At 49.8% G+C, this 26,025-nt stretch overlaps 2 protein-coding genes and 1 long non-coding RNA gene across 9 annotated transcripts in view; 1 reads left to right on the top strand and 2 right to left on the bottom strand.

Moving 5' to 3' along the window:
* Nucleotides 1-7,334: 7,334 nt before the first annotated feature.
* On the bottom strand, nt 7,335-9,595 carry HOXB2 (homeobox B2). The gene is made up of 2 exons (NM_001191335.2): nt 9,214-9,595; nt 7,335-8,445 (listed from the first exon to the last, which is right to left on the bottom strand). Exons 1-2 carry the CDS (start codon nt 9,593-9,595, stop codon nt 7,763-7,765), a joined length of 1,065 nt encoding a protein of 354 aa, NP_001178264.1. The 3' UTR covers nt 7,335-7,762.
* A 1,667-nt stretch (nt 9,596-11,262) lies between these two features.
* On the top strand, nt 11,263-18,460 carry LOC100848766 (uncharacterized). 4 transcript variants are annotated; one of them, XR_238726.5, is made up of 6 exons: nt 11,263-11,363; nt 13,058-13,129; nt 14,585-14,637; nt 15,047-15,097; nt 15,636-17,042; nt 17,767-18,460. It is a non-coding gene; the product is annotated as an uncharacterized lncRNA (long non-coding RNA). The 4 variants fall into 4 exon arrangements; XR_009491737.1 differs by having other exon boundaries at nt 15,047-17,042; nt 17,767-17,990; nt 18,188-18,460; XR_009491738.1 differs by having other exon boundaries at nt 15,047-16,791.
* Nucleotides 13,542-26,025, bottom strand: part of HOXB3 (homeobox B3) — a 54,953-nt gene continuing 42,469 nt past the window's right edge. For 2 of the 4 annotated variants that reach the window (XM_059878271.1, XM_005220632.5), the window contains exons 3-5: nt 20,219-20,306; nt 16,721-17,317; nt 13,542-15,873 (exon numbers count right to left, since the gene is read on the bottom strand). In XM_059878271.1, coding sequence (XP_059734254.1) covers nt 15,041-15,873; nt 16,721-17,168 — 1,281 coding nt within the window. In that variant the 5' untranslated portion in view covers nt 17,169-17,317; nt 20,219-20,306 and the 3' untranslated portion in view covers nt 13,542-15,040. 4 annotated transcript variants of the gene reach the window in all.

The following is a 26,025-nucleotide window of genomic DNA, read 5'->3' as shown; positions in this document are numbered from 1 at the left end:
AAAAGCTTAAAGCATTTCACAGGACCCCTGCTTCCCTCCCTCTGCTTCAGAGGAGCAGGACAAGTTGTGGGGAGGGACCAGCTGGCAACTCTTTTAAGAGAGATGCAGTGGGGGAGGGTGAGAGACTGTTCAGTGCCAAGGGATGAGGATGGACAAAGGAAAGGAGGGTTGAGGTGGGAGGTGGAAGTTGGAGGGGGCAGGCAGTGGCTGCAGAAGGATTGACGAGAAAAGGAGTATTGAGGTGAGAGCAAGCATATTTCTGTTGCCCTTTTTGGATTGGTAGATGCTCCCAACTGTTTCCTCTCACTTTAAGATGTCCTCCACAGAGGCCTTTGGAAAAGAGGGAAGAAGGGAACCAGGGTTTCCCTTCAAACCTCACATCTGAGCTAGGCCTTTATCTGACCTGGCTGCCCTTCTTCTGGGAGACTTGAGACTCCACTTTCTACATTTCCCTCCCAGGGAGAACCTCCTCACCTCATCCCTTGCTCTTCTAATCAAGGAAACAATTTGAGGTCTAAAAGAGGAAGTAAATTCCAAATCAGATTGATAAAAGAGTAGAAATCATTCTGGGAGTTGGGGAAATGCAGTCTCCCTAGTTAATAGCTGAAGTCACCAATAGTCAATTATAAATACAGAAGGAAAGGGATGGAGCAAAAGTGCCTCAAATTGTACTATCAAGTGCAGTAATTGTTTAGGCCTCAGCGTCCCAATTCATCCCTGAACCTTGCTACCTTCTCCTATGTAGCAGAAAGATGAAAACTTTCCAGATTTCCTGCTGGCTTCCCTGGTGGCTCAGCAGTATAGAATCCTCTTGCAGTGCAGAAGACATGGGTTCAATCCCTGAGTCTGGAAGATCCCGTGGAGGAGGAAATGGCAGCATTCTTGTCTGGGAAATCCTATGGACTGAGGCTGGTGGGCTACAATCTATGGGGTTGCAAAGTCAGACATGACTGAGCAACTAAATAACTCCCAACCCCAGCAGAAAGGACTGAGAGAAAAGGCAACGTGGGTTCTTAGGTTCCCAGTCTCTTCCTCCTTAAAAGAAACCTCACTGGCCTCTGGCTTGAGGAGAAAATCTATGGAGCCTGGATTCCTTGTTAAACCCACAGCTGAGGGCAACCAAAACAAAGTAATCCCCATCTGAAGTAGCCTGTGGCCTATAGGAGTATCTGGTTGGCCAGATTAAATTCACCAGGGATGGTCTGTGTAGACTCAACACCAAAGTTAAAAATGGTTGATTTCCTCTTTTTATAACCTATTTAGACATATAGGTGAGCAAGGAGAACACAGGAATATTTAGAACTGATACGATCTTTGAGAGATGCTGGTCCCTATACCACAAAGACAAGACCATTCAAATCAGAATAGGGATGTGTTAGTAGTTTATACCTGATTCTGGACCTTTCAATGGAGGAAGCTGCTTTAGGTGAAGGTTGGCAGAAGCAATCGGAACAGATCTTTCGTTAAGTCCTTAAGTGCCTCTCCGCCTGCTCTCCCAGCCCAGATCTTAAAGGCCAAAGCCCAAGATCAAAGATTGGAACTTAAGAATTAAAAGGATATTTGGGGTTATAATTTTTTTCTCTGTAAGAAATGATTTCTTGTTGCTGTTTTTGGGGAGGATGCAATCTGAATTTAGGGGTGTGTTTTATTGCAAGCTCATTAAAATGTCACATGTCTGGTTGAGAACCATAGACTGTGGATGGTGCATATTGTAATGGGAAAACTATTAGTTTTGGGCCTAGAAAACTTGGGTTCAAATCCTTGCTTAACCATTTCTTAGCATTATAATCCTGGACAAGTTCCCTGGTTTCTCTGAATCTCAGCCTCAGAGAAGAAGCATGGGTTTAATACTACTTACCTCCCTACATTGTTAGTAGGATTAAAGCAAACAAGAAAACATAAACCATAGAGAACTCTGTAAGTGTATGATATTAACATATACATGCACATTCTGAAATACTATGAGCAGTCTTCTGTTTTTAATATAACTGACATATTAAAATATGGAAATATGTGATGGGAAAATAGCAGATGTGCTATATTTTTATATACCATATCACATATATTATGTAATATGTACTTTATCATATGCACATTTCATTGAAAATTCAGAAGGCTGCCTCTGTTTAGGCAAAGAAGTTTCTTCTAAACTGAAGAGGTGGTTTTTTTTAAGTAAAGCCTAGTATTATATAATCTATAACAAACCCTAACCTCACCTAATATAACTCTAATATTATATAATATATTAAAACTGCAGCAGAAAGATTTGAGATTGGGCATTAACAAGAACTCCCTGACTTTCCCAATTTGGGAGAAAACTGTCCTTGTCAGGGTTGAGGGTTGAACCTGACTTCTGTGATGTCAGAACAGGATGAAAACCTCTATCTGGATGGAAAAGTAAGTCAGAGAGTTGGGATCTTGCTAAAAGGAAAGATTAGAGTGACATGAAGAGTTGTACTTATTATTAACTTATTATTAAGTTGCTACTTAATTGGGCTTATCCAGGTATAGTGGTTGTGGCCAAAATATCCACATTGGAAACTTTATTGAACACTAACTGAGCTGAATTTGTATCCAAATGACTGTCCAGACTGTGATTTTTCTGTGGTGGTTGGGAATTAGAGACGGTTTTGTGTGTTAGCCACACAGTCATGTCCAGCTCTTTGTAACCCCATGGACTGCAGCCCACTCGGCTCCTCTGTTCATGGGATTTCCCAGGCAAGAATACTGGAGTGGGTTGCCATTTCCTTCTCCAGGGGATCTTCCCAAACCAGTAATCAAACCCAGGTCTCCTGCATCGTAGGTGGATTCTTTACCATCTGAGCCACCAGGGAAGTCCAGAGAAGGTTTTAGGAAGGCACTTTTACTGCTAACTCTCTCCTCAGAGGAGGAAGCAGTTTGTTATATCTCCTTCAGGCACCAAATATCTGCTTCTGAGTAGGAAGAAGGATGGGGGTGGGGAGCAGGAGGGCAGAGCTGGGCTGGAAAGGTCAGTGGAGGATTTGGGCCACATTAGCTGCAACAGGTGGAGAGACTGATGTAGGGCCTAAGAGTCTACTTTCTGCAAACTGAGGACATGTATTCAATAGAGCATATTTCAGAAGGATGTACAGTGGGACCATTGAGTGTTTGTCAGAGACTTGAAGGAAAGGTGGAGAGAAGGTTCAGCAGAGCTATTTAGGGAGACCCATAACTTGTACCTATGTTCTAATGCCCTAGCAACCAGATAAACACTGACCAAAGGGGATTTTTAAAGTCTAGTACACTGGGAACTCCTGGCAGCCCAGTGGTTAGGACTCAGTGCTTCTACTGCAGGGGCCACAGGTTCCATCCCTGGTCCAGGAACTAAGATCCCACATGCTCAGTGTGACCAAAATGTATGTGTGCCCAGTCATAGCCAACTCTCTGCGACCCCATGGACTGTAGCCTGCCAGGCTACTCTGTCCGTGAAATTTTCCAGGCAAGAATACTGGAGTGGGTTGCCATTTCCTACTCCAGGGGATCTTCCCGACCCAGGGATTGAATCCGTGTCTTCTGCGTCTCCTGCACTGGCAGGCAGATTCTTTACCACTGCACCACCTAGGAAGCCCTTAAATAAATAAATAAACATTTTAAAAAAAAATGAAGTCTAGTACATCATGGCAAAGAAGTTTGGTGCCTCTTTTTTTATAAAATGTCCCACTTCTTAATACTCATATTCATTGAATACCTGGCGCCTGGCACACAGCACTACAGCTAATTACATTCTTGTTGAAAAGGTTTCTCTCCCTGCTCACTTAAATAATGCTTGGGGCATGATTGTTGGTGTAAATAGGCAAATTAAAATTCATTAAAATGGCTCTACCAGATACTTGGGAAGTGGGTTATCATCAGACATCAAAAGTCACCACCTCCATTTAAAAGCACCTGACACCAGGTGCTATAATAAATATTTGATACGTTGTTTGTGAAGACTAATGAATATACTTTTGGCATATACTGATGCAGAGAACATTAGAGTCATTTAGTTCTTCCATTTATTTTACAGTTGGAGAAACTGAGGTCCAGAAAGGGGAAGAGACTTACCCAGGCATAAGTTTTTTAAAAGTGTAATGACTCAGGATTAGAGTGATTGCAAATAATTTCTCAATCTAATGGTCTTTTGCTTTCACCATAATATTAATGGGCCATTCTTCTTAAAAAATGACTCACCAAGAGTAGGACGGACTGACCAGCAGCTTTCAGGACAGCACTGAAGCCTTCCCACTCCAACCACAGCCAGTTTATAACCAGTCTGTCCTACAGACCACTTAAGAGGAGCCATACCACATCAGGATGGGATAACTGAGTGCAGCCACCTGGCACTGCCCTCTAACCTGCCATTGACGGGGGGCAGTCTGCTGCCCTGTCTAAGAACTCCCTTCTCTTTGCCTTCCTTCTCCATAGCCAGCCTGGAAGACTCAGGTTAAAAAGGATGACCCTAGAGATGAAACAAACAGAAGGAGCTAACTTAGAAAACAACTTAGGCACCCTGAGTCCAGTTCCTTACGAATTCTAAATTGCCATGCATTCCTTTGAATTTGAAGTCAGATGGAACAGAAAAGAGAAGTCATTTCTTTTTAGAAATGCCTTGCCTCTTTGTTCTTCTCTGGTGGCATCAAAGATGGTGAGTTTCATGAACAGGAGACAGGAGAAAGAAACAGAGGCTGTGTGTTGCCTGTAAAAACAGCTCTAACTCCTCTCTAATAAGCAAGGGAAATACTGGACCTTCTGATTTCCTGGATTGGTTGTTTCTCACCCCCAGGATGCAAAAAGTACCTAGATCTAAGCAGGTAGATTGAGCCTTTGGTTGGGCCCTCCCAACTCCCACTCTGTTGGGCAGGGAAGATTCAGGAATTCAGGGAAGACTCAGGCAGAAGCTAAAATTCAGGGCCCTTTGGGCCTCTGGTTTGGGTTGGGGAGGATTGGAAGGAGGTGACCAGATAAAGTGGGTGAAAAATTGTTAAACATGGAGGAAGGCAGGAAGCAAGGTGGCACTGTGATCCAGCAGTACTTCTCAGACTTTAGTTTGCCTGTAAGTTACTTGGGGATCTGCTAAATTGAGATTTTGATTCAGTAGATTTGGAGTGGGGCCTAAGAGTCTGCATTTCTAACTAGCCCACAGGTAGTGCTGATGCTGCTGGTCCATGGAGCAGCAAGTCTCTTAGAAAACTGGAGTCTCAGAGGCCCCTGAGTATTACAAACCAAGCCATGATTCCAGGAGGTGAATTCTCTCCAACGGAGCAGAGCCTGTATTTTTGGCATTGATGAAGTGTGCTCTCCTTTTGACCAAAGAAAGCTGAAAGGTGGGCAATTAGCAAGATCCTTCTGGTATTCTCCATCTTTGTAAACAATCTGCTATAGCTGAAAGAGCATTTTTAATTAGATCAAATTATCTAGTTTGGCTGTCCATAGAAATCAAAACCCCAGCTGAAATGTCTGTTTTATTTTGTTGGTGTAGAGATGGTTATGTGCTGTGATTTTAAAGAGGTTAAACACTGCCTATAGGCATATTTTATGGAGAAATAAACACACAGCCCAATGAGATGTATAGTGTGGTTTTACTATATTATATATTCACTTATTTATGGGGAAAATAAACACATAAGCCAACAAGCTGTATTATTACTTTAATATATTGAAATTATTTCATATGTATATATTTTATGAGGGAAAATAAACTAATAAGATACATGGTATTATTATAATAACACATCTAATTGTTCTATATTAATTTATTTATGAAAGAAATAAGTGCAATTTAACATGGCATAAGATTATTTAATGCAGGAGATGAATTCTATATTAAGACAGTTTAAGGGATTAAATTCCAGCTGAATAAGATGTGTGTACTGCCCACACTGAAAGACCAGATTTAAAAAAAAATATGCAGGGGTCTGTTTAGTCCTGTATGTCACGACCTATGTTCGCTCCTGGCTTTTCCTGACAGTTGTTGCCTTTGAGTGCCTGGTACTCCAAGTCCCCATCCTGCTGGTTCAGGGGAAAGTCTGGGAGGTCCGGGAATAAACTGCTTTTCAAGAACAGCAGCATCTGCTGGGGAGGTAGCCCTGCGGTGTCTGTTTCTGAGCCCGAGAAATATTAAATAAACCTAAGGAGGATGGATGGCTTTCCAGGGCCCTTTAAATCTCCACGTTCCCCGGAACAAACCAGGAGGCAGGTGGAAAGATCGATCCTTGCCTCCCGCTTACTGGGTTTGCAAGAAACCTGCTAAGGTGAGGTGAGGGATAGGAAATAGTGCTGAGACGGCAAATGAAGTTGTTGGCAAAGACAGGTAGGTCTGCATTTGGAGAACGCTCTGGCCGGGCATCAAATCCCAGAGCGAAGGATCAAAAGTCAGATTTGGCGAGGCAGACCCAGCCAGAAAGATCCGCCATTCACCCTCTCCCATTCCCACCCCCTCGCGGACTATCTGTCCGGCTCGCATCCTCAGCATCCGTTGGGCTGATTTTTCAAACAATACAATACAAAAACAAAAAAGGAACCCGTGAGACAGGGCTCCCTGTCTTCACAGGCATCGGGATGGTCCAAAAAGGTGAAGGTGGGTGCGGGGACGGTCCCGGGGCTGGCCGCGCGCATCCTGAGGCGGCTGTCATGGCGGCCACAGTCTCTTCCCTCCCCTCCCTGCCTCCCGACCCCAGCGCCATTTTGAGCATCTTCCTGGCTTCCCTGTCTCTCTCCCGCTCTTCTCGCTCCTCCTTCGCTTTATACAAGCCAAGCGCCTCCCAACGCTGCCCGGGCCTCCCGGAGCTTGTCGCCCCGCAGCTCCTCGGACGCTCCTCCCAACCCCAGGAGCCTTAGGGTGACCGAGGGACCCGAAGAGCATTAGTGCCCGCTCCCGCTACATTTTCCACACGGCCTCCTTTCTTGTCCACTTGGGAGGCCAGTGACCATCCCTGGGTACGGGACCCTGCTTCTCAAGAAAACTCCCGACCCTACTCCACTCCTTGGCCCTGCGCATGACCCCAGACCTCGAGTTCCCCAGGCGTCCTGCGTCCTGGAAAAAACCCCTCCATTCCACTTGGGGCACTGAGGCGAGAAGCCTAGGAAGCCCTAGGGACCCTCCCAATCTAGCTGAACCTCTACGCCTCCCATCACAACTCTGAAGCCGGTGCCTGAGATCTCTTTTTGCTCTCACTTCAGTTGGCAGCACACCCTCTTCCTCCAAGGGGCCCCTTTTGTACCACCCGGACTTACCCGGCCCAGGGCAGACCCAGAAAGAGAGAGAGAGAGGGCGGCCTGGCCTAGTGGGTGCGGGGAGGAAAGGGACTGGGTCCCAACACAAACATTATCTCGTATCCGTATTATAAAGACATTTATTTAATCTATGAAAATAATGTACAATAAATACTTTCCCCTTTTCCTATTAGTAAAGAATTTTAATAAATAATCTACGGCCTAAAACTTAAAAAAAAAAAAAGAGACAGAGAGGAAAATAGGTTCCTCTAGTTCTTAAGAAAGCACACCCCCGCTCCCCAGAGTTTAATTATTCCTGAGATTTCGTTGGAAGGACTCTACCAAACGGATTTTTTTATGTGTAATTTGTAAAAGACGCCCGTGTGTCCAATATTTTAGAGAAGAAAGGAGGTGGATTAAACGCTAATTCAATAATACCTGAATTTTAGCAAAACACATAAAGAAGTCCATACAACTTGGGGAGGGGGGTCCTTGGGTTTCCCCGCAGGCTGCTGAGGGGGGCCGGGGGTCGAGAGAAGGAAGCGGGTTATTAAGGGAACTGCAGGTCGATGGCACACAGCGTGCTGGTGAAGAAGTCCAGCTCTTCCTCGGAAAAGGGAACCGGGCTGTCCAGAGAGCCCTGGAGACTAGGGGAGAGGCCTCCGGACAGCTGGAGACAGGAATCGGCCGCGAAGAAGCTGAGGTCCGGCAAGAAAGGCGAATCCTGCCGCTCTGAGAAGGCGTCTTCTGGCAACGGCTCCGGCTCCCGTCCGCCGGCCCCGCGCAGCGCGCCGCCCGGGCTCCGCGCGTCTGCGCCCTCCACGCGAGCGGCCAAAGCCCGGGGGCCCGAGACGCCCGGAGGCCCTTGCGCGACCTCGGGCGTGAGACAACAGGCTGCTCGCGAGGCCTGCAATACGGAGGGGCGACCCGGGCTAGCCACAGGCTCTTCGGCTGGCTCGCCGGTGTTCCGCAGCGCGCCCGGGCAGGCTGGCTCCCCGTCGGGCGGCTCTCGGTGCTGCGTCTGCCGCTTGTGCTTCATGCGCCGGTTCTGGAACCACACTTTAACCTGCCTCTCGGTGAGGTCCAACAAGGCCGCGATCTCCACGCGGCGCGGCCGGCACAGGTACTTGTTAAAGTGGAATTCCTTCTCCAGCTCCAGCAGCTGCGTATTGGTGTAAGCGGTGCGCAGCCTGCGCGCCCCGCCGCCGGCGGCCTCCGGCAGTCCCGGCCCATCTGCGGGGAAAGCGGGCTGGGCGTCAACGCGGGCCGTGTCCTCAGCCCAACCTCAACTCGGCTGAAATAAAAGACTATCCCATCCTCCCAAAACAATGTCAGCGGCACCCCCAACCTGCCCGCCTACCAAAGCGGCTCGCTCCCACGGCTCTTGCCTTCTTTCTCGTCCCTCTCTCTCTCCGCCAGACCCGGCCAGAGTCAGCGCGCAGCATTCAGAGAGCCGCCCACGGACCATGCAGGGGTTACGGAGCGGCTCCCCTTCGCCCCCAGAACCTCAGAGCCCCTCCCAGGTCCTCCGAGTGGATCCCTCATTTCAGCACTTTCCAACTCAGCCTGGGGAGAGGATTCATAAAGAAAGATTGTTCCTCACCTCTTCTCCTCCCTAGCCCCCAGCTCTCAAATTCCCCCTCTTCTCCTAGAGCTAGATTAGATGGGATAGAATCTTTTCCTGCCTCCAGATTCGACCCCATCCAACAATACTCCTCCACACAGCTAAATGTGAAACCTCAATCGAATCCTTTTCTCCTAGCAGAAAAAGATGCTCTTCCCCAATCGGCTTCCAAAATCTGCTGTAGGGAAAGGGAAAAAACCAAAATGCTGGCAGCGGCCAGGCCTGAACCAAAACGATCTTTTCTGCTTTCTCGTCCCTGGAATCGACGGGGGCAAGAAACCCCAACAGGCTCGACACCTTTTTCTACCTCCCCCATCGCTCTTTCTCCCCCTTTTTTTCTAGCTGCCCCTCACCCAACCCCTATCACGCTTACCGACCTGCCGGCGATCCGACCCCGGAGGCCAGGACGGAGGAGGCGGCCGGGGGAGACGCGGCGGATTGGCTGGGTTTCTTGGCGGATTTCTTCTCTTTCATCCAGGGGAACTCGGGGGCCAGGGGGGCGGCGGGGAGCGGCGGCAGCGGCGGCAGAGCGGGCCCATCTTCGGCTCGCTTTTGGCTCCCGGGTCTCTGAAGGGTGGAGGCGCCGGGCTGGAGGCTGGGGAAGGTTTGCTCGAAAGGAGGAGGAGGAGGAATTAATGTCGACTCCTTGATTGATGAAGTTTGAAATGTCTCCAAGACAGCGGGGAAGGAAGTCAGACACTCGGCGAGCGATGGCTGGCTGTTTATAAACCCAATCTCCCTCTCAAATTCAAAATTCATGGCTTTCAATGGTGGGGGAGGGGGCCTGCTGGGGGGGCGTCAGGAGGGAGGATCGGAAGGGACCCCCCCTCCTGCCCCCCCCAGGTTTGTGTGATGCAGCGATTTTGGGAGGGGAAGATTTTGTTCTCTCTCTCTTTTTTGTTTTTTTAAATTTTGGGCCTTTATAATTGTATATTGCTGATAAATACAAGCGTATGGGGACTCTCTCTATTAAACCCAGGACTCCGGCGAAATTGCAGGGAATTCATGGTCACGGGACCCGCCTTGGCCAATCACTCGTCTGGGCCTGGTAGAAAACAGAGCATTATTTGCTTTAATTGATTCAAAAACTCTAGAGGACCATGACCTGGACACCATGAGCCCCCCAGTCCTACATACCTGCTCCCCATGCCCCGCTTTCTCCAGAAAAGCTAAAGGAACCTTGTCTTCATCCCCTTCAGAGGAGGGGAGGTTCTGGAACCCAGGAAACAAGAGAACCTGAGGGAGAAGTCTTTCTCTTTTTCAAATATTTTTAATACAGTAAAGCTTTCTTTACAAGGCCAGCAGCATTCCCTGCCCCCACCCCGGAAAAAAAAGAAAGCTGAGCGAGGATCTCAATATGGGAGGAAGAGGTAGTAGAAAGAAGTTTTCCCCTTTGGGAAAGGCCTGTGTTACAGTGCAATAAGGAAGAGAAGAGATTTACAATCATCAGCATCACTATCCCCAACCCACCCCCTAAAAGCAACAGATAAATCTTAGAAAATCGACAAGCACTCCTAGGCTGACACAGAGGAGTGAGATAGACAGTGAGGAGCCCTTTTGGGCCTCTGGCCTGTGGAGCTGTGAAGTCTTCTCTGCCCAGCATTTGCAGCACTGCCCCTGCCCCTATGTCTACCTGCCTCCTCACCTGGAGGCATCTGCTCCTCAATGACACCCCAGCAGACAGGGTCTAAGATGCACATGCACCCTCTCAAGCCTCAAGCCTGTATCTGCATCTATATCCAGGAACAGGACCAAGGTAGCCCCCAGTTTGACTTAAAGAACTCTCAAACCTCAGGTCAATGTATTGGAAGGGGGTACTCCCCCCCACAGGAATGCCCTTGCCATTTTCGTCATTGTATGTATGTATAAATATCCCCAACAAGATAGAATTCTCTGAACATGGAGGGGGTGCAAAAATAATGATCAGAGATGATATCTCATTTCTAGCCCCTGGGGAAATTGTTGTTTTTATTTCTTTTCAGAAGTTCAAGATAGTATGAACTTTAGGGAGTACTGTAATTTACTGGAGGGACTGACTGGGTACAAGACTCAGGGCCCCAAGCAATCGTTGGAAAACTAGATCTCAAAGCAGAAAATGAAAAGTCGATCTGGGGTAAGATTTTTAAATAAGTGGGTCAGAGGGACCGAGAGGAGATGAGGCCATCAATCTTAGCCCCCTGACAGCTCCCTCCGATGGCATCAAAGAATTTGTTTCTTTGGGAAAGCAGAGGGAACAGCCGAAATTCCCCATCCCTTTAAAAGGCCTGGAGGTAGGGGGTGTTAGCGAAAGAGAAAGGTGATTCTGGGAGAGCAGGGAAACAGATGGGAAATGGGGACAGAGGAAAGGCGCCGGGTTGGGTGGAAAGTTTTTCTGGAGAACTCCCACGGCTCCGGCCTCCCCTCCCCCTCCTCGCTCGCTGCCGCGGAGCAAGGAGGAGAAGGCTGGTTAGCAGAGAAATGGCAACTACTCGGCCGGGAGCTGGAACTAGAAACTTTCTGTCAGTGTCTAACAGCCGCGTGGGTGGTGGTAAGTATTCATCCGTGTGGGGGGGGGGGGGAGGGTGAGTGTTTAAAAAGGACAGAGAAATCTGAGGAGAAGGGTAGGGGTGGAGGAGAGCCAGGAGGAAAAAGGGGGAGCTGGACGTGGGGGCTGCAGGGACAAGGGGCGGCAGGCTCTGGAGGGCTCAGATCCAAGGGAGCTGCTCTGAAAAACGGGGCAAACTAGCCAGAGACGGTTGTGTCCAGCTCGGCTCCAAAGAAAGTAATTTTTGCCACTTGGAGGTGAGGACGGGGGTGGAAGTGGGGGAGGAGGCACAGAAGAGTAGTCGTCTGCAGGTTGTGCAGGGAGGCCTAAGAGGGGTCTCCCTCCGGCCACCCCCTTAAGAAGCCCTGGAAGTTTTTTCACAGCCTCTCCAGCTGGCTGCAGGGTTGAGCGATTCTCTCCGCAACAACTCCGGCTGTCCCTGCAGGAAATACGGCTCTCTCTAACCCTGCTGACAGATTTTACGGCCAGATTAGAGAACAGCAGAAAACTTGGGTGTTAAAAGGGGCCAAGAGAACCTTCCTTCCCAGAGTCGCTGCTTCCCCGCCCCCTTGTTGTGCTGTGAATCCTACTGTACAGATATTTTCCCCTCGACTTTGGCTGCTTAGCTAGGGGCTGAAATCTCTAAGAGAGAAGGGAGGGGGACACCAAGCCAAGGTGGCCCTGATTTTTCTTGTTTGCAATTCCAGTGTCAAGCCAAAGCTCTGTTTTTCAAACTCAAGTTAAACTTTCTGACTTGGCCTGCCTCTCTCCTGCTAGATAAATAATCAGTCCACTCTACATCTAGAGCCAAACATGGCGCTTCATCTAGTTACATCATTCAGAAAATGTTATTCAGGGAAGACGAAGAGAGAAAGAAAGAAAGAAAAACCCTTGAGCGTTATTTGATCCCAATCAAACTTTGCACGCTCTTATGCCTTTAAATTATAGCCTGACCCAATGCTAAATTGCTTGCTGCTTGGATGAGCCTAGTCCAGTTAAAATCCTACTTGGTGGTGGTGTGGGGGGTGGGGTGAAGAATTCAGGTTGCTTTTTTATTGTTATTTATTGTTGCATAAAGACTATAATTACTAACCTTGGACTGCCAGGATACAACATAAAAATGAAAATCAGCCCTGGCTTTAAGGCTGAGGGCCTGGAATGATTCTCACCGACACGCCCCCCACCCCCCCACCATCTCTACCTCCAAATATATGCTCCTAATTAAGCAATGCGAGAGCATCGCTTACAATTAGAATTATGCAACTCTTCAGCAAGCAGCCATCGCTTCTCTTTCAACGAATTAGCTCCATATTTCAGCTTCCCTGTCTCCTAGCTCTTATCGGCTTCAGCGACGCGGTGGTGACATTTCATCTTTGACAGACCCTCTCTATCCTCGCTCCAATGTGATAAAACTTTTATGGAACCACGACTAAGAAATGAAGTTTTCCCAAGGATCGTGGAAACAGAGCGGCACATTAGCCTGGGGACCGTTTTATGTATGCTTGGATCCATAGCTTCTCCCACCCTCCTCCTCTCCCCTTACCCTGGCAGGGGAAATCAAACAGGCCTCCTCTCCCTCTGCCCTGAGTTTTATTTAGTGATTTAATTTCACTTTAGTTTTAAGGTTTGACCTGAGAAGTCTAGGCCTCAGAATTTTTTTTTTTAAGATTAATCATTTTCCTTTGTTTTCATTTTAGACCCAATGGTGGTTGGGCTTCGGGTCACGTGACGACTTCTTTGTAGCTCCGGAAGAGAACTGTGAAGTTTAGGTTGGAGAAGCAGTAATGGGCCAGATTTCTGTTGTTGTTGATGGGTTGGGGGGGGGGGGGGGGGGGCGGGGCAGCGAGGAGGCTGTGGCCAAAGAAGCAAAAAGACAAAAGGTCAGTCAATGAGGAAAAACTGAGAGGGGAAAAAGACAAACAGAAAAGACCTAGACAGAGTCCCCTAGTCTCCCTTTGCCCCAAACTTGTTACTTAAATCTTAAGAAGTTGGCAGAATGTTTGTTCCAAGCTTGTGTGAGAAAAACCAAATAAACCTGAGACACAGATGGGGGAGGTAGGGCCCTGAGCAGGGGAGCATAAAAAGGCCAGGATAGGGTCTTCACCATTCTTCTTCCCTTGGGGAAATCTGGCAGTCAGCAGCCTGCTGCTCTGCTATCTAAATTGGACCACCAAGACAAGATAAAATTGATAACAGAAAGTTTATTCAAGAATTATATGACAGACAACCCTTTTAAGTAAGGAAAAAAAGTAACTACAGAAGAACAAAGAAAGTTCCAAGAGGGAATTAACTCTAATTCTACAAATTCAGGACTATACAGTGACAATTAGGAGCTGAGTTCATGCCTTTTAGAACTAATTACAATTGTTCATAAGTACAAGTTTAACATAAATCTATAGCTTTTTTCTAGAGTACAATAACTAAAATAGCTGGTTTTACATGACAGGGAACACAACGTCCTTTATAACAAGTAAATACTAAAAAAAAAGTACAATTTTTTCCTTTTTCCCTCATATAAATACATAAAGTAGGGGGATAAATAATACAAAAAAAAAAAAGAAAATATCTTAACAAGCTATAACCAATAAATATATATGAAAATGTTCACTAGAACACACGTTTTTTGAGCAATGCTGGACTCCTGCAGGCCCAGGCATCTCTCACAGTTGTTTTTATATCCATTAAAATGTAAACTCTAAGTGCAACAAAAGTGTCCTGTCCAGGGTTGAGCAAGGCACACAGGCCCAGCTGCAGCCCCCGCCTGGGACAGTTTGTCAAAATATACCCTGTTTTCACGTTAAGTCAAGAGAGCAACAGAAGAAAAGAAAAGTGTAGAACCTCGCTGTCACCGACTGCTTTCTGTGAAGAGAGGGGGATGGACCTGGAGCTGAGATGGGAGACAGCGGAATGGGCAGACCTTTAGTCCTGACAACTTGCCTGCCCTCACCTCCCAGCTTTGCCATAAAAGAAAATATATATATATATATTTATAATATAGACAGCTCTTTCAGGATCTCTCACCATCCCTGAGCCCTCTGAAGAGTGTAATTGATAGGGGTGGGGTATAGATATTAATGTCCTAGAGCAGAAAAATATGGGACTAGAAATGGAGTGCCCAATCAACCTTCTCCTATCATGGGAAGAAATCTGAGGATTCAGGAAAGTGGGAGGGGGACATGCTTTGTGCCCTTGGTTTTGAAATGTATTTGAATTTTTTTTTAAAGGAGAATTGCCAGGAAAGAAAAATCAAGATTTGGGGGAATTAACCACATGAAAGGTAAGTTGGTTGGTTGGCTGGTGATGGCCTAGCCATCTTGTCTGTTTTTTAAAATGTGCTTCTTTGCCTGTTTCCCTATCTCCTCTTCCTCTACCCGACTCCCTAAGGTGGAATTCCAACTGGATATTGCTGGAGGCCTAGGGTTGATGGGGTCATCTCCAATCTGCTGTAGATTCCTTTCCAATGGGTTGGCAGGCAGACTAAACAAGAGCTGCAGGACTTAAAAAGCAACCTCTCAGGCCAGGGGGAGGGGAAGGACCTCCAGGCCCTTTCTTCCCAGGAAGCCTGGCTGCCATCTCCCTGCCTCCTCTTTCAGACCTCCCGACTGCACCCAACTCCACAGCCCCCGTCCCTCCTGGGTCTTCTCCACCCCAAGACCTGCTCCTCAGCCCTCCCTCTCCCATCACAGGTGTGTTAACTTGGGCGCTTCTTGGATTCTACCCTGAGGAGGAGGCGCATGGTGAGAGGAGAGGTCTGTGTAGGTGGGGTGGGGGTCGCAGGGTCCGTGGTGCTGGCTGGGGGCCATAGGGGGCGCCCCGTTGTAGTCCAGGTTCCCCGAGGGGTGGTGGGAAAGGTGGTTGAGGCCGTAGAGGGAGGGGCCGGCAGGGGGCGGCAACGGATCCGCGTAGCCGCCCCCGCCCACGTACACGGGGCTGCCCTGCATGGTGGGCGTCCCGTAGGCGCCCCCGTTGGTTTGAAGGACGTGAGGCTCGTAATCGGGCGCCGGGGTCTGGGGATACTTCTGCGGGGCGCCGCAGCCTTTGAGGGGGGGCTGGTAGTTGGAGGGCAGCGCATAGGCATTCTGGTGGGCTTTGCCGAAGGCGGGCGGGGACGGGCTCTCATAGCTGGGGGTCATGGAATGCAAGGCGTTCATGAAGCCAGCCGTGGACTGCATGGGCTGCGAGGGGCTGCCGGCGGGAGAGGGGCCCCCCGAAGACGAGGCCAGGCCCTTGGCCTTCTGGTCCTTCTTGTATTTCATGCGCCGGTTCTGGAACCAGATCTTGATCTGCCGCTCGCTGAGGTTCAGCAGGTTGGCCATCTCCACGCGGCGCGGCCGGCATAGGTAGCGGTTGAAGTGGAACTCCTTCTCCAGCTCCACCAGCTGCGCGCTCGTGTACGCCGTCCGCGCCCGCTTGGAGGCCGCAGACCCCGGGGGGCTCTTGTCCCCTCCCCCGCCGCCGCCCCCACTGCTGCCACTGCCGCCGCCTCCTCCGCCGCCGCTGCCGCAGCCCTCCGCTGGACCCGAGGGGGAGGGGTGGGAAGGGGAGAAAATGAAATAAAAGATAATTACTGAACACGCCGAAATTGAATGCATCGTTTCTTAATAAATCCAGGCCTGGACTCGGAGGCCCCGCCGCCCTCCCCTTCGCGTCCCCGCCTCCTCCTCTCCACCGCCCCCCGCCCCCACCCGCCGCATTAGCGGACACTCTATAATAGTGGCATTTATTAAGAGACCTGTTCTCCTCTCACTGCCCCAGCTTATGAAAATTTGATCATGTCACGCAGACAGAGCCGCATGGCCATTTATTTAGGGCTGGATTTTCTCGCACACGCTTTCTCCCCCCTTTTATCCCTAGTTCCAGGTGTAGAAGACACTCCTCCGCCCTCCACTGCGCCCCGTCCTGTGGCCCAGACAGGTGCTTGAGGAGAGCTCCTGGGCGAGTCTGGACATTCTGGGCAGGGCACGGAAATGGGGGGGGGGGGTGGCAAAGAGGTTGCCATGCCTGGAGGCCAAGACCGCGGGCCGCCCGAGCGATTGTGATTAATACCCACAGTAGTAATACTTAATAACAATCAATCGTTGACGACTCTGCGTCTACTGGCAGCGTCTCGTGACTCTGCGGCCTTGCAAAGGGCTGAGGCCGAGCACCTGGCCTTCTGGGCCTCTCAGAAGTTCAGGTGGAGGAGGGCAGGAGGGAGAGGGTGCTGGCGGGGTCAGGGGTCGCCAGGTGAGGGGGGAGGGTATGGGAAATGCGCCGTAGCTGCCGCCGCCGCCTGGGCGCCTAGGGGCTGGGTGCTAGAATAACAGTGACATTCCTGGCCGGGACAAAAGCTGACGACGACGAAGCCAGAGAGCCGGTACCTGTGCCAGGGGAGCTGTTTTTCAGCTTGGACGTTTGCCTCGACTCTTTCATCCAGGGGAATATCTGTTTGGTGAGGGTGGAGTTGGAGCCGGCACCGCACTTGGGGGGGCCGCTTTTGCTGGGACCGCCCCCGTTACTGCTGTTGCTAGTGGTACTGGTAGGTGCGGCGCTGGGCGGGGGCGAGCCGGGCGGGGCCGGCAGGGGCTCCGAGGCCAGGCCCGGCCTCATGCAGCTGCCGTTGAGTTCCTTGCCCTTGGCGTGTGGGGCGGCGTTGCCCAGGGACTGCAGCGAGCACGCTGAGCGCTGGTAGTCACTTTCCAGGTGCGTGGCGGCCTGGAAGGGGGGCTGAGGGGGACCGTCGTAGCCGAAGCCATTGCTGCCAGGGTATGAGGGGTAGCCTCCGAAGAGTGCTGCGGCGGTGTTGTCGTAGTAGGTGGCTTTCTGCATCGCTGGGTGAGGCCCTGGTGGTGGGTGGCAACTTGCAAGGGCCAGATACCCTCACGACCGGACATTGGCACCCCTTGGGGTCACGTGGCACGCCGGACCCCCCCCCCTTTCTGCCCCCCTCCTCCCGGGATCTCTTCGTAGCGGTTGACCTGCGGGGTGAGAGAAGAGACACGGGGAGAAGAGGACTGGGGCTCGAATCCATCTTAGGAACTGAAAAGGGAACTGACATCAATAGGGTTTTTCTTCTCCCCCACCCAACATCTTCACAGCAGATGCTGAGGCCACTTGTTTGGCCTGAAATGGATTTTTCTTATATCAGTGCTTTAATTTTAAAAGAAAAAGCCCACCAGTTTTCATCTTCACTTAAAAAAAATAAGGACTCCACTCCTTTGGGAACTCTCTGGATATAGAATCTTACTATGGCAAGGGCCATGGCTTCTCTCCTGCCTGCCTACTAGCCCCTGACCTTTCTTCTCTCTCCCTACACCCGTCCCCCAACTCTGGGATAGGGTGGCTCAAGGGGGGGGGACTCCAAAATAAAAGCATCATCAACACCCTCCTCTGAGCTGAGAGGCCTCCTGCTTTTGCCCCCATCTAGGTCCCTTTCATCCAAGCAGAGTCTAACCTGGAGAAAAAAACTGAGGCTGAGGATCGCTGGTAGAGGCAGCAGGAAGAAGCAAGTTGAGCAGGGAACCTTCTGGTGTGAGGGAGCCTCTCCTTACCCTCCCATCTCAAGAAGCAGCACCCTGACCCAAAACTTCCTGAAGATTTTTAACCTCCAGAGCCAGTGGAACTGAGCCGCCTCCATGGCCTTTGCTGCAGGTACCACCACCTCCAGTCTGAGTGTTTGCTAACCAAGTCTGGGATCCCACAGCCAGCGGCCCCCATGGGGCCCCCAAATGGAACAGGATTGTTTCTTTGGTGGGACTGGTTGGTGCTGTGACCATTTGGCTAGGTCTTCCCCCACTCTGTTTTTTTTCATCAGGCGTAATTTTTTTTACCCACCCTTTCCTTGACAGTCTGCTTCCTTTGATTTTTCCAAAAGAAGAAAAGAAGAAAGAAACTGGGTAACTGCTGGACTTTTCTACAAAGAGATGGGAAAGTCTTTCTAAAACAGAATTTTTTTCCCCTAAGAAAAAAGAAAGTAAACAAAGCAATCTAAGCAATATTATCTGGGCTGGAAACTGGGTGCCCCTGTTTACTGAAGTTCTTTGAGGCAAAAAAAAAAAAAAAACTTTAATGCAGGCTTTTAAAAGTGTGCTGGAAAAATAAAGGTTCAAGCTGTCACAGGATTTTGTGTATTTCTTCCGAAACTTCTGACTACATCCCCCCAAGCTCACCAAATCTGTCTTCTCAACTCCTCACCATCACTTTTCATAGAATCTTTAGATTGACCCTCTCTTCTGACATATGAGTTTGGACTAGTTAAATCTCATTCAGCCCAGCTAGTCAACTCCAAAGAAAACTAAAAATAGGAAAATAAAAAGGGAGTCCAGGTGAAGGAAATCCCTCCCACACATAAATCCCCTTCTTAATGGCACAGATTTATACTCAAAAGGGAGCTGGGTAACTCTGAGTTCCGATTGGTTTCTGGGAAGAATTTGTTTCTGGGAAACACACAGGGGTCTGCAAAGCAGGAGGTCCTTCCAGGGAGGAGAACTGGAGTTCAATTGACCAGGCTGACCCAATCCCTTTATTATTATTACCATTAGCCTCTGATGATTTAACCAAAATTAGCTTCGGAGCAGCCCTGGTTGAAGGGGGAATTAATTAACAGGCATCAGTTGAGTTTGTTATTAATAGATAAGAGAATGAAATAAAAACGTTGGAGGGGGTTGGCTGGCTGGGCCCTGGCTTTATTTAGTCTAAATGATTGTTACAGCAGTAATGATGATGATGATGATGATAGTTATAATAAAACAATAATTTGACTAGACGCCTGGGGCCGAAATTCCTGTCGCTCCCCCTGCAATGAACTCGCAAACCATTGCAGAAACGAGGCCAGGCAAGTGTGGGAAGCAAGAAGCTAGAGACATGATAGGAAAGAATGGAGGCTCCACCGGCAGCCAGAAAGGGCCGGGAAGGTTTGTGGATGGAGTTAGTCCCTGGCTGCCGCTGTCGCCGCCGGGCTGTCTCGGTTGCTGCTGCCATGGTGCCTGGCGACAAGCTATGTTGGCCAAGGAGAAGAGAAGCGTTCAGGACGCAGAAACGATTTAGCAGCGGCAGGTTCCAAGCACACCCGGCCGAGGACCGGCCCTAGGGCGGCAGCAAGTTTGGGCGCTGAAGGTAACTAAATTAAAAGGCGCCTTAGTAACTCCACACCGGGACTTTGTCAGGCCCGGCCGGCCGGAGGGCGCACACAGAGGCCCGGCTGATGGGACAGTGAGAAGAAGGAGAGGTGCCGAGGGGATCCGAAACCTGGGGATCCAGGAAAAGGGGGGTGGGGTGCAGTTCTACCAAGCCAAACACATCTATTTCCCTTGCCTCCATGTTGAAAAAATCCAGGCTCCATCTGGCTCCTCGGGAGAGAGAGAGGGAGGGAAGGAGACGGTGGCTCCCGGCTTCCCCCCAGGGTCTCACTGGACAGGGGCGGTGAGCCACCCCAAGAAACCCACTTTTCCAAGCAACCCCCGCCCCCAAAAGCTTGGGAGAGTAACAATAGCTGGGAAGACCAGGGAGAGGGGCTAGGCCACCTTCCAGGACTTAAAAAAAAAAAAAACACATAGAAAGAAGAGAAATAGAACAAAAAAGGAAGAGAGAAAAAAGGTTAGGCTCTTCTTAGCAGCCGGGCGAAAATTCAGTCCAGATCTGGCTGCTGAAAGAAAAGAGAAGAGAAAAGGAAAGAAGCAGGAAGAGAGAGGGAGAGGGAGAGAGGGAGGGAGGGAGAGAGAGAGAGAGAGAGGGAGAGAGAGAGAGAGAGTCGCTGCGTGGAAGGAAGCTTAAAGCTTGTGAACTCTTCTTGAACCGAGATTGGAGTCATATGGGCCATAAATCATTGAGACATACTCTCCGCCATTCACAAACTGATAGCCTATTTCAGTCCAGCTTACCTTAGCCACCGACGAGGGGAGAACAGGCAGACATAATATATATTCACATCGAGCCCCAGCGCGAGCGGCAGGCGAGAAATCTCCCCTCCTTGAAGGCAAAGGAAAAAAAGACCACTGTTTAAAGCGGCGTCGCCCCCCTCCCCAATAGCCACCCCGGCTGGGGAGCCCGAGGGGCAGACCGGCCGGAGGAGCCGCTCGGCGTCCGCTTCAATTCACTCGGCTTAGGAGCGGGGGTGCGCAGGAGGGAGGGGGTAGGGGAGCGGGAAAAAAATAGAAGATCGAAAGGTGCTCGGGCGGCTCAGCTCGCCGAGAATCCAGCTCCAGGCTCCGGCACGGCCAAGCCGCCACAGTGCGGTTGCCCTATAAGACTGGTACGCCCTACTCTCCGTAACAATGGCCTCTGCTTTTGCACAGGGAAAAAAACCACACAGACACACACACTCACACACACACACACACACATACACACACAAGCTCACACACACCCCCACCTCTCCCCCTTTAGCAAGCTTAGATGCCTGATAAGGAAGGAAGGTGATGGTGGTAATGGGGGAGGGGGGCATTTTGAACGCCCCCCCCCCCCCGTTAAAAAAAAAGACTGAGAAAGGAAAGAAGGTAGAGCTTTTAAGTTTTGTTTTTGTTTTTTAAGGACAGGTAAATTTTTAAATTCAGATTTTGGTGAGGGAGGAAGAGGAGCGCAAAGACAAGGCAAAGCTGGTGGAGTTCACAGCTCCCCACCACCACCACTAGTAAAACCTTCTGTCTAAGCGGAGAAGTAGCTTGGCCTTGCGGGGCTTGGGGGGGATGGTTCCTGGGTGCCCCTCTGCATTCATTTGCAGTGGGAACACTAGGACTTTTTTTTTTTTTTAAGTCGTTTCACTCTTGTGGGACTGGTGGCTGAGTCTCAGCAGTCTGTTTGTTCTCTCCTCCACACCCTCTATTCCTCTTCTCTCCCGGCAAATCTCCTGGCCCAGTTTCCAACCTGGGGTGGGGGGAACAAGACCTTTCTTTTCAAAAACCCCCTCCCATTTTTGAGAACAGACAACAAGCGGTGAGTGATTATTTCAAAAATCCAGACCATCTTGTAGGGGAGGGTGACAAAAGGAAGACCTTGTGTTTAGCTTGAGTTCCAGACACTGCTGGCAATAGAGAGGCTGTAAGAACTTCACGAAGAAGTTTCTGTTAAGATTCTCACCTCCGGATAGGCAGAAGGGGCTAAGAGGTGATAAGGACATTTGTACTTCTAAGAAGATTCAAAGAACCAGCAAAATGCCTTAATTTTAAATGCACTGGCAAAAGAGATGGAGGATAGTTATTTTTATTATTATTGTTCAGAACAAATCTGTTTACTTCTCTTAGCTCTGCAAGATTTAGGACTCTTGAAACAAGTGAGGAAAACTACAAAAGCTCAAGTTGTCTTAGAGTGCGTTTTAGAAGGGCAGGGAAAGGCTAGGAGGCCTGTAGGAGGAAGATAGGAGGCAAGAATGTAGGTGTCTGCAGATTTGGGGCAGGGGTGGGGAAGAGCCATTCCTGGTGGAAGAAAAAGACAAAAAAGCACCAGGACTTTTCCAAAAGCAGGAGTGTTTGCAACTTGGCAGAACTGCTGACTCCGGGCTTAGAGGATAAAATAGAAGTCCGGCAGTTTCTCTTTTCTACGAAGGCAGCTTGGAAAACTTGTTCTCTTAACTCTGCGTAGACAGAGCCAGCTACTACCCTGTGATGTCCTGGTTAGAATCCTTGGCTTTTGCTTTTTCCCATCTGGATGGACCAGGAGAGAAGGGACTGGGAGAACAAAGGTGAGAATGGTTTCCAGCTATTGTCTCCCTTCCAGAAGAGGGTGGCGGTATCTGGCAAAACTTCCCTCACACCCCATAGCTCCCCACTCACTGGCTTTGCTTTGGGCTGAGAAAGGGTCCTACTGTCTACTCTCATCAGGTGTGGCCCCTGGCCTCCTCCAGTCCCCACGTCTTTCAGGCCCACTAAGTCAGGCTTACTTCGTGGGCTGGAATAGCCAGTTTCCTGGGGCCCTGATGAACTGGAGTGGAGAGGGGGACTCTGGCCTTCTTAACCTCCAGCAAGGAACCCGTTGAAGAGTCTCCTACTGTGAGGTCCCTAGGATCCTAATGCCTGCCTAGAGAGTTGGTGGCTGAGGGTTGTGGGGAGGTGAAGATGGAAGGTGGAAGCCATTTTTCTATGTTTATCAGTATCAAGAAAAGAAAATACCCAAGCTGGACCCACTGCTGGGGCTCAAGCCAGGACCGTCAGAGAAAGCAGTTAAGGCTACAAAGAGTCTGTCCTGAGATCTCCAGACCCCGGTTAGAGACCTGTTGGACTGGACTTTATGTAGCTCTAGGCCTGGTGGGTCAGTGACTCACTCACCCAGGATTCTAGAGGTTTAAGAGACCAGCACCTTTGGATCTTTTCCTCTCCCACATTAAAAAGTCAAGAATGTACCTCAGACCCTCCAACTCTTCTAGCTGTTACTGCCACTAGAGAGAGAGAGAGAGTCATTGTGAAGTTAAGAGGAGGATCTGGTCACTTGCGGGACCTGCACGGCTTCACCCCAATGAGTAAGACAGAACCCAGGGACATCCAGTCAGTTGCGGGCCTGCAAGAGGATCAGCCTGGAGCTAAGCCAAGGGCAGAGGAGTTTTCCAAACACAGCAGTGGACCCCTCCCCGCTCTGAGCCTGGATTCTTGTGGTCCCTTCTGGCTACACAAGGAGGTGGAGTACAGTGGAGTGGGAGCGGAAAAAGAGGGCTGGGAGAAAGAAAGTTAACTTGGAGCAAATTTTGAGAGGACATGCACCTCCAAATGCAGGAGGAAATAGAGTAAGGACTTCTTAAGTAATTCTGAGAGCAAAGCCCCTTCCAAATACTTGAGACACAATTAGATCCCAGTTTGGTTTCCTTCTGGACTTTATTATTCCTTTCTGGAGATTTCTGGTTGGCAGATAGCCCCTTTTGGGGGCTGGGAGGATGGGGGATGAATGGTAGAACGGCAGCTCCAGGGCACCCTTTTCCGAGGTACGTCTGCAGGCTAGAGACCTTCCAAATTTCAAGCGACAGAGTGGGGCAGTGAGGAGCCTGGGCAGGAAACTTGGGGTAGGAAACACCAGCGGGGCTGGAGGGAAGACTTTGAGGTCTGGAAAAGGAGGAGAGAGGGATTTATCATCCCTGATAGTGAAGTCATAATTTAGGGGGAGACTAGAGAGAGGAGGGAACAATCTCTCCCTGGATTCGAGCCGGGAAACTTGGGCAACTAACCGTGTTTGTGTCTGTGTATGTGTGTGTGAGAGAGAGAGAGAGAAATTTTTTTTTAATTTAAGAGAAAGATTAAGACACAGAAACCTTAGAAATTAATAATAAAGGCAAAAATCAGAGAAAATGCCCCCCCCCCCTTCATAGACATTCTTTCTTGTTTCCCCAGAGCTAGACCACTCACTCCTCCACTCCTAATCCATACCCAGTACCAGGACACCGGGCCCCTAAAATCCCCTTGAGCAATCACGGGGAGGGGGGCATCCTTGGAGGCCATTGGAGATGTCTGTTTCCCTCTGTGCCCAAAAAAACATCAAAGAACAAACGAAAATTCTCCTCTCAATAAGGGCAAACTGGCTGGTTCCTTTAAAATCGATTTCTGGTATCAGCCGTGGGATGACCAAGGGATTTTCCCCACCCCCTGCCCCAGCCTAGCGCCCAGCTCAGCCAGCCCCAAATCTGACTTGCCCGCTAGGCTCCCTGAGAAGCCAGGACCTGGGAGTGGGGCTGGAGGTGGTGAGGCGTTTAGCAATCTCTTTCTGGCCCTGTCTGGGTTCCGGGTCCCACACTCTTCCAGATTCACTGTCCAACTCTGTGGCCTCGGAGAGTCGTGAAAAGTACACACGCACACGCACACACACCCCTGAATCTCCATCTCTTTTAAATATTAATGAAATTTCAAAGATGGGGGCTATAAAATGGGAAATGCTCCTGCAAATCGCTCTTGGTATTTGGATCCCGAACTCCCACTTTTCTAAGATGCCTGAGCCAGTGGGAACAAAGGGGCAGAGGAAGGAAGATTTCCCGCCTGGGTGGAGGCTGGTGTAGACCCGGCTCAGTAGAAGCCGAGATCCAAAGAAGAAAAAGGCCACCGAGACTGAAGTAAATTGAAGTAAATTCCGAGTTGAACTCTCCCCTAACCCCAGGCGTGGGGGCAAGAAAAAGAGGAAGACAAAACAAGGCTCCCACAAGGGTTTGCAAAGTCTGCTCAGTGAGCAAGGAGGCCACGCCAGTGCCCCTATGCCGTGGACCAAGGCGGTGAGCGGCGCCCAGTTGGGTTTGAGCTTCACTGTATCAGGGGTCCCGCCTCACCCAGAAGCTCTGTCCCGGCCTGACAAACCCCACCCCTGTGGATGTAGAGACAAAAGGTGGGCAAGGCAAGAAGGAAAAGGGCAAATCTTGGACAGCTGGGGGCCTGGGGTCAGGGGTGGGTTGGGGGGTTTGGAGGGGGATTGCTGGGGAAGGAAGACAGAAGCTGACGAGGGAGGTACAGGGCCCAGGGAGTTGCTGCAAGGGACTGACTGCGCAGGTCTCTCCTGACAGATCAGATGCCTCTCTCCCACTGACCTCTGTTTAGCAGACAATAACTCATGGGATTAATGACCAATCAGTTGAAGGCCTCCTGAGCTGCCTCCAAATATAAAACTCCAAAGTCAGAATGGGATAGGCCCAGAATCTGGGCCTGCTGGCCCTTTCGTTTTTTTCTTTCTCTCAAATAGGGTTTGGGGTGAGACTTTAAGAAGTCTCAGGCAAAAACAGACTATTTCCTCTCAGGATTATCTGATTTCCAGGAGCTCTGATTTCTAGAATCCCCCCAAAATGAATTTGTTTCTCCTCTCTTCCCACTTCTTCCACCAGAATTCATATCCCTGACAACACTTCCTAAGGCAGTCTGGAAGCCGCCCCTCCTCTGCTAGCCTCCCCGTAGCCCTGATCCTACAAGAAATCTCCCTTCTCACATCCAGGCCACTTCTGAGAAGCCCCCACCTCTTTTGAATTTTATCTTTTTTTTTTCTCAGTTAGGAGAAGAAATGGAAAATAAGAGCAAGAAGACAGGGATCATCCACCTTGCAGGACTTCTGTCCTGGCTTCCCTGGGAGGAGACCTGGTGTAATGCCATGGCCCCCTGCGTCCAAAGGCTCAGGGGGGCAAAGTGAGGCTGGCAGTGGTGATGGTGGTCTCCTGTCTCAGATCTAAATTCTGAAACCATAATTTGGTCCCTGGGCTGGTGTTGGAGGGACTTCAAAAGCTGTTCCCAACAACTCCAGCCTCAGCTCCGAATCCTGGCAGAGAAAGTGCTCTGCTCTTTGAGGCTGAGCCCCTCCTTCCCTAGCTCCCCTCCAAATGCCAATCACGGCCCAACCCAGCTAGCTAGCCCCACCCACTGCGTTCTATCTCCAGTGCTCTAGGCTTGGGCTTCTCCTCTGCTGAGAATAAGGACACCTTCAGGAGAAGGAATAGTCCAGATTCCAGTGGATTTCCTCGAGTCAGTCTGAATAACCATGCACTTCTCTGGACATATACAAACTTCATGTATACTGCAAATATGCATGCACATAGCGACTTCTATACTCAGATGCCCACAGAACCCCAGAAGCAACAAAAAGGAGTTGCTCCCAAGCACTAAAGAGTTACTCAAGGTCAGAATTGGGAAGAACTCAGGGAGTGTCCTGTCCAATGCTGCCACTGCCAAAGATAGAGAAACTGAGGTCCAGAGCCAGGAAGTGGCTTGCCTAAAGTCGTACATAAAGGAAAGGTTTGGGAGTC

Source organism: Bos taurus, chromosome 19, assembly GCF_002263795.3.
Source record: "Bos taurus isolate L1 Dominette 01449 registration number 42190680 breed Hereford chromosome 19, ARS-UCD2.0, whole genome shotgun sequence".
Taxonomy (NCBI): domain Eukaryota; kingdom Metazoa; phylum Chordata; class Mammalia; order Artiodactyla; family Bovidae; genus Bos; species Bos taurus.
This window is presented reverse-complemented; position numbering and strand designations above follow the sequence as displayed.

Bases quoted from the DNA above. Each gene is read 5' to 3' on its own strand.
- HOXB2 (NM_001191335.2), bottom strand. From the start codon at position 9,595: ATGAATTTTGAATTTGAGAGGGAGATTGGGTTTATAAACAGCCAGCCA. The intron at 8,446-9,213 runs GTCGGTAAGCGT...CTTTCCCCGCAG, and splicing joins CGGGGTCGGATCGCCGGCAG to ATGGGCCGGGACTGCCGGAG.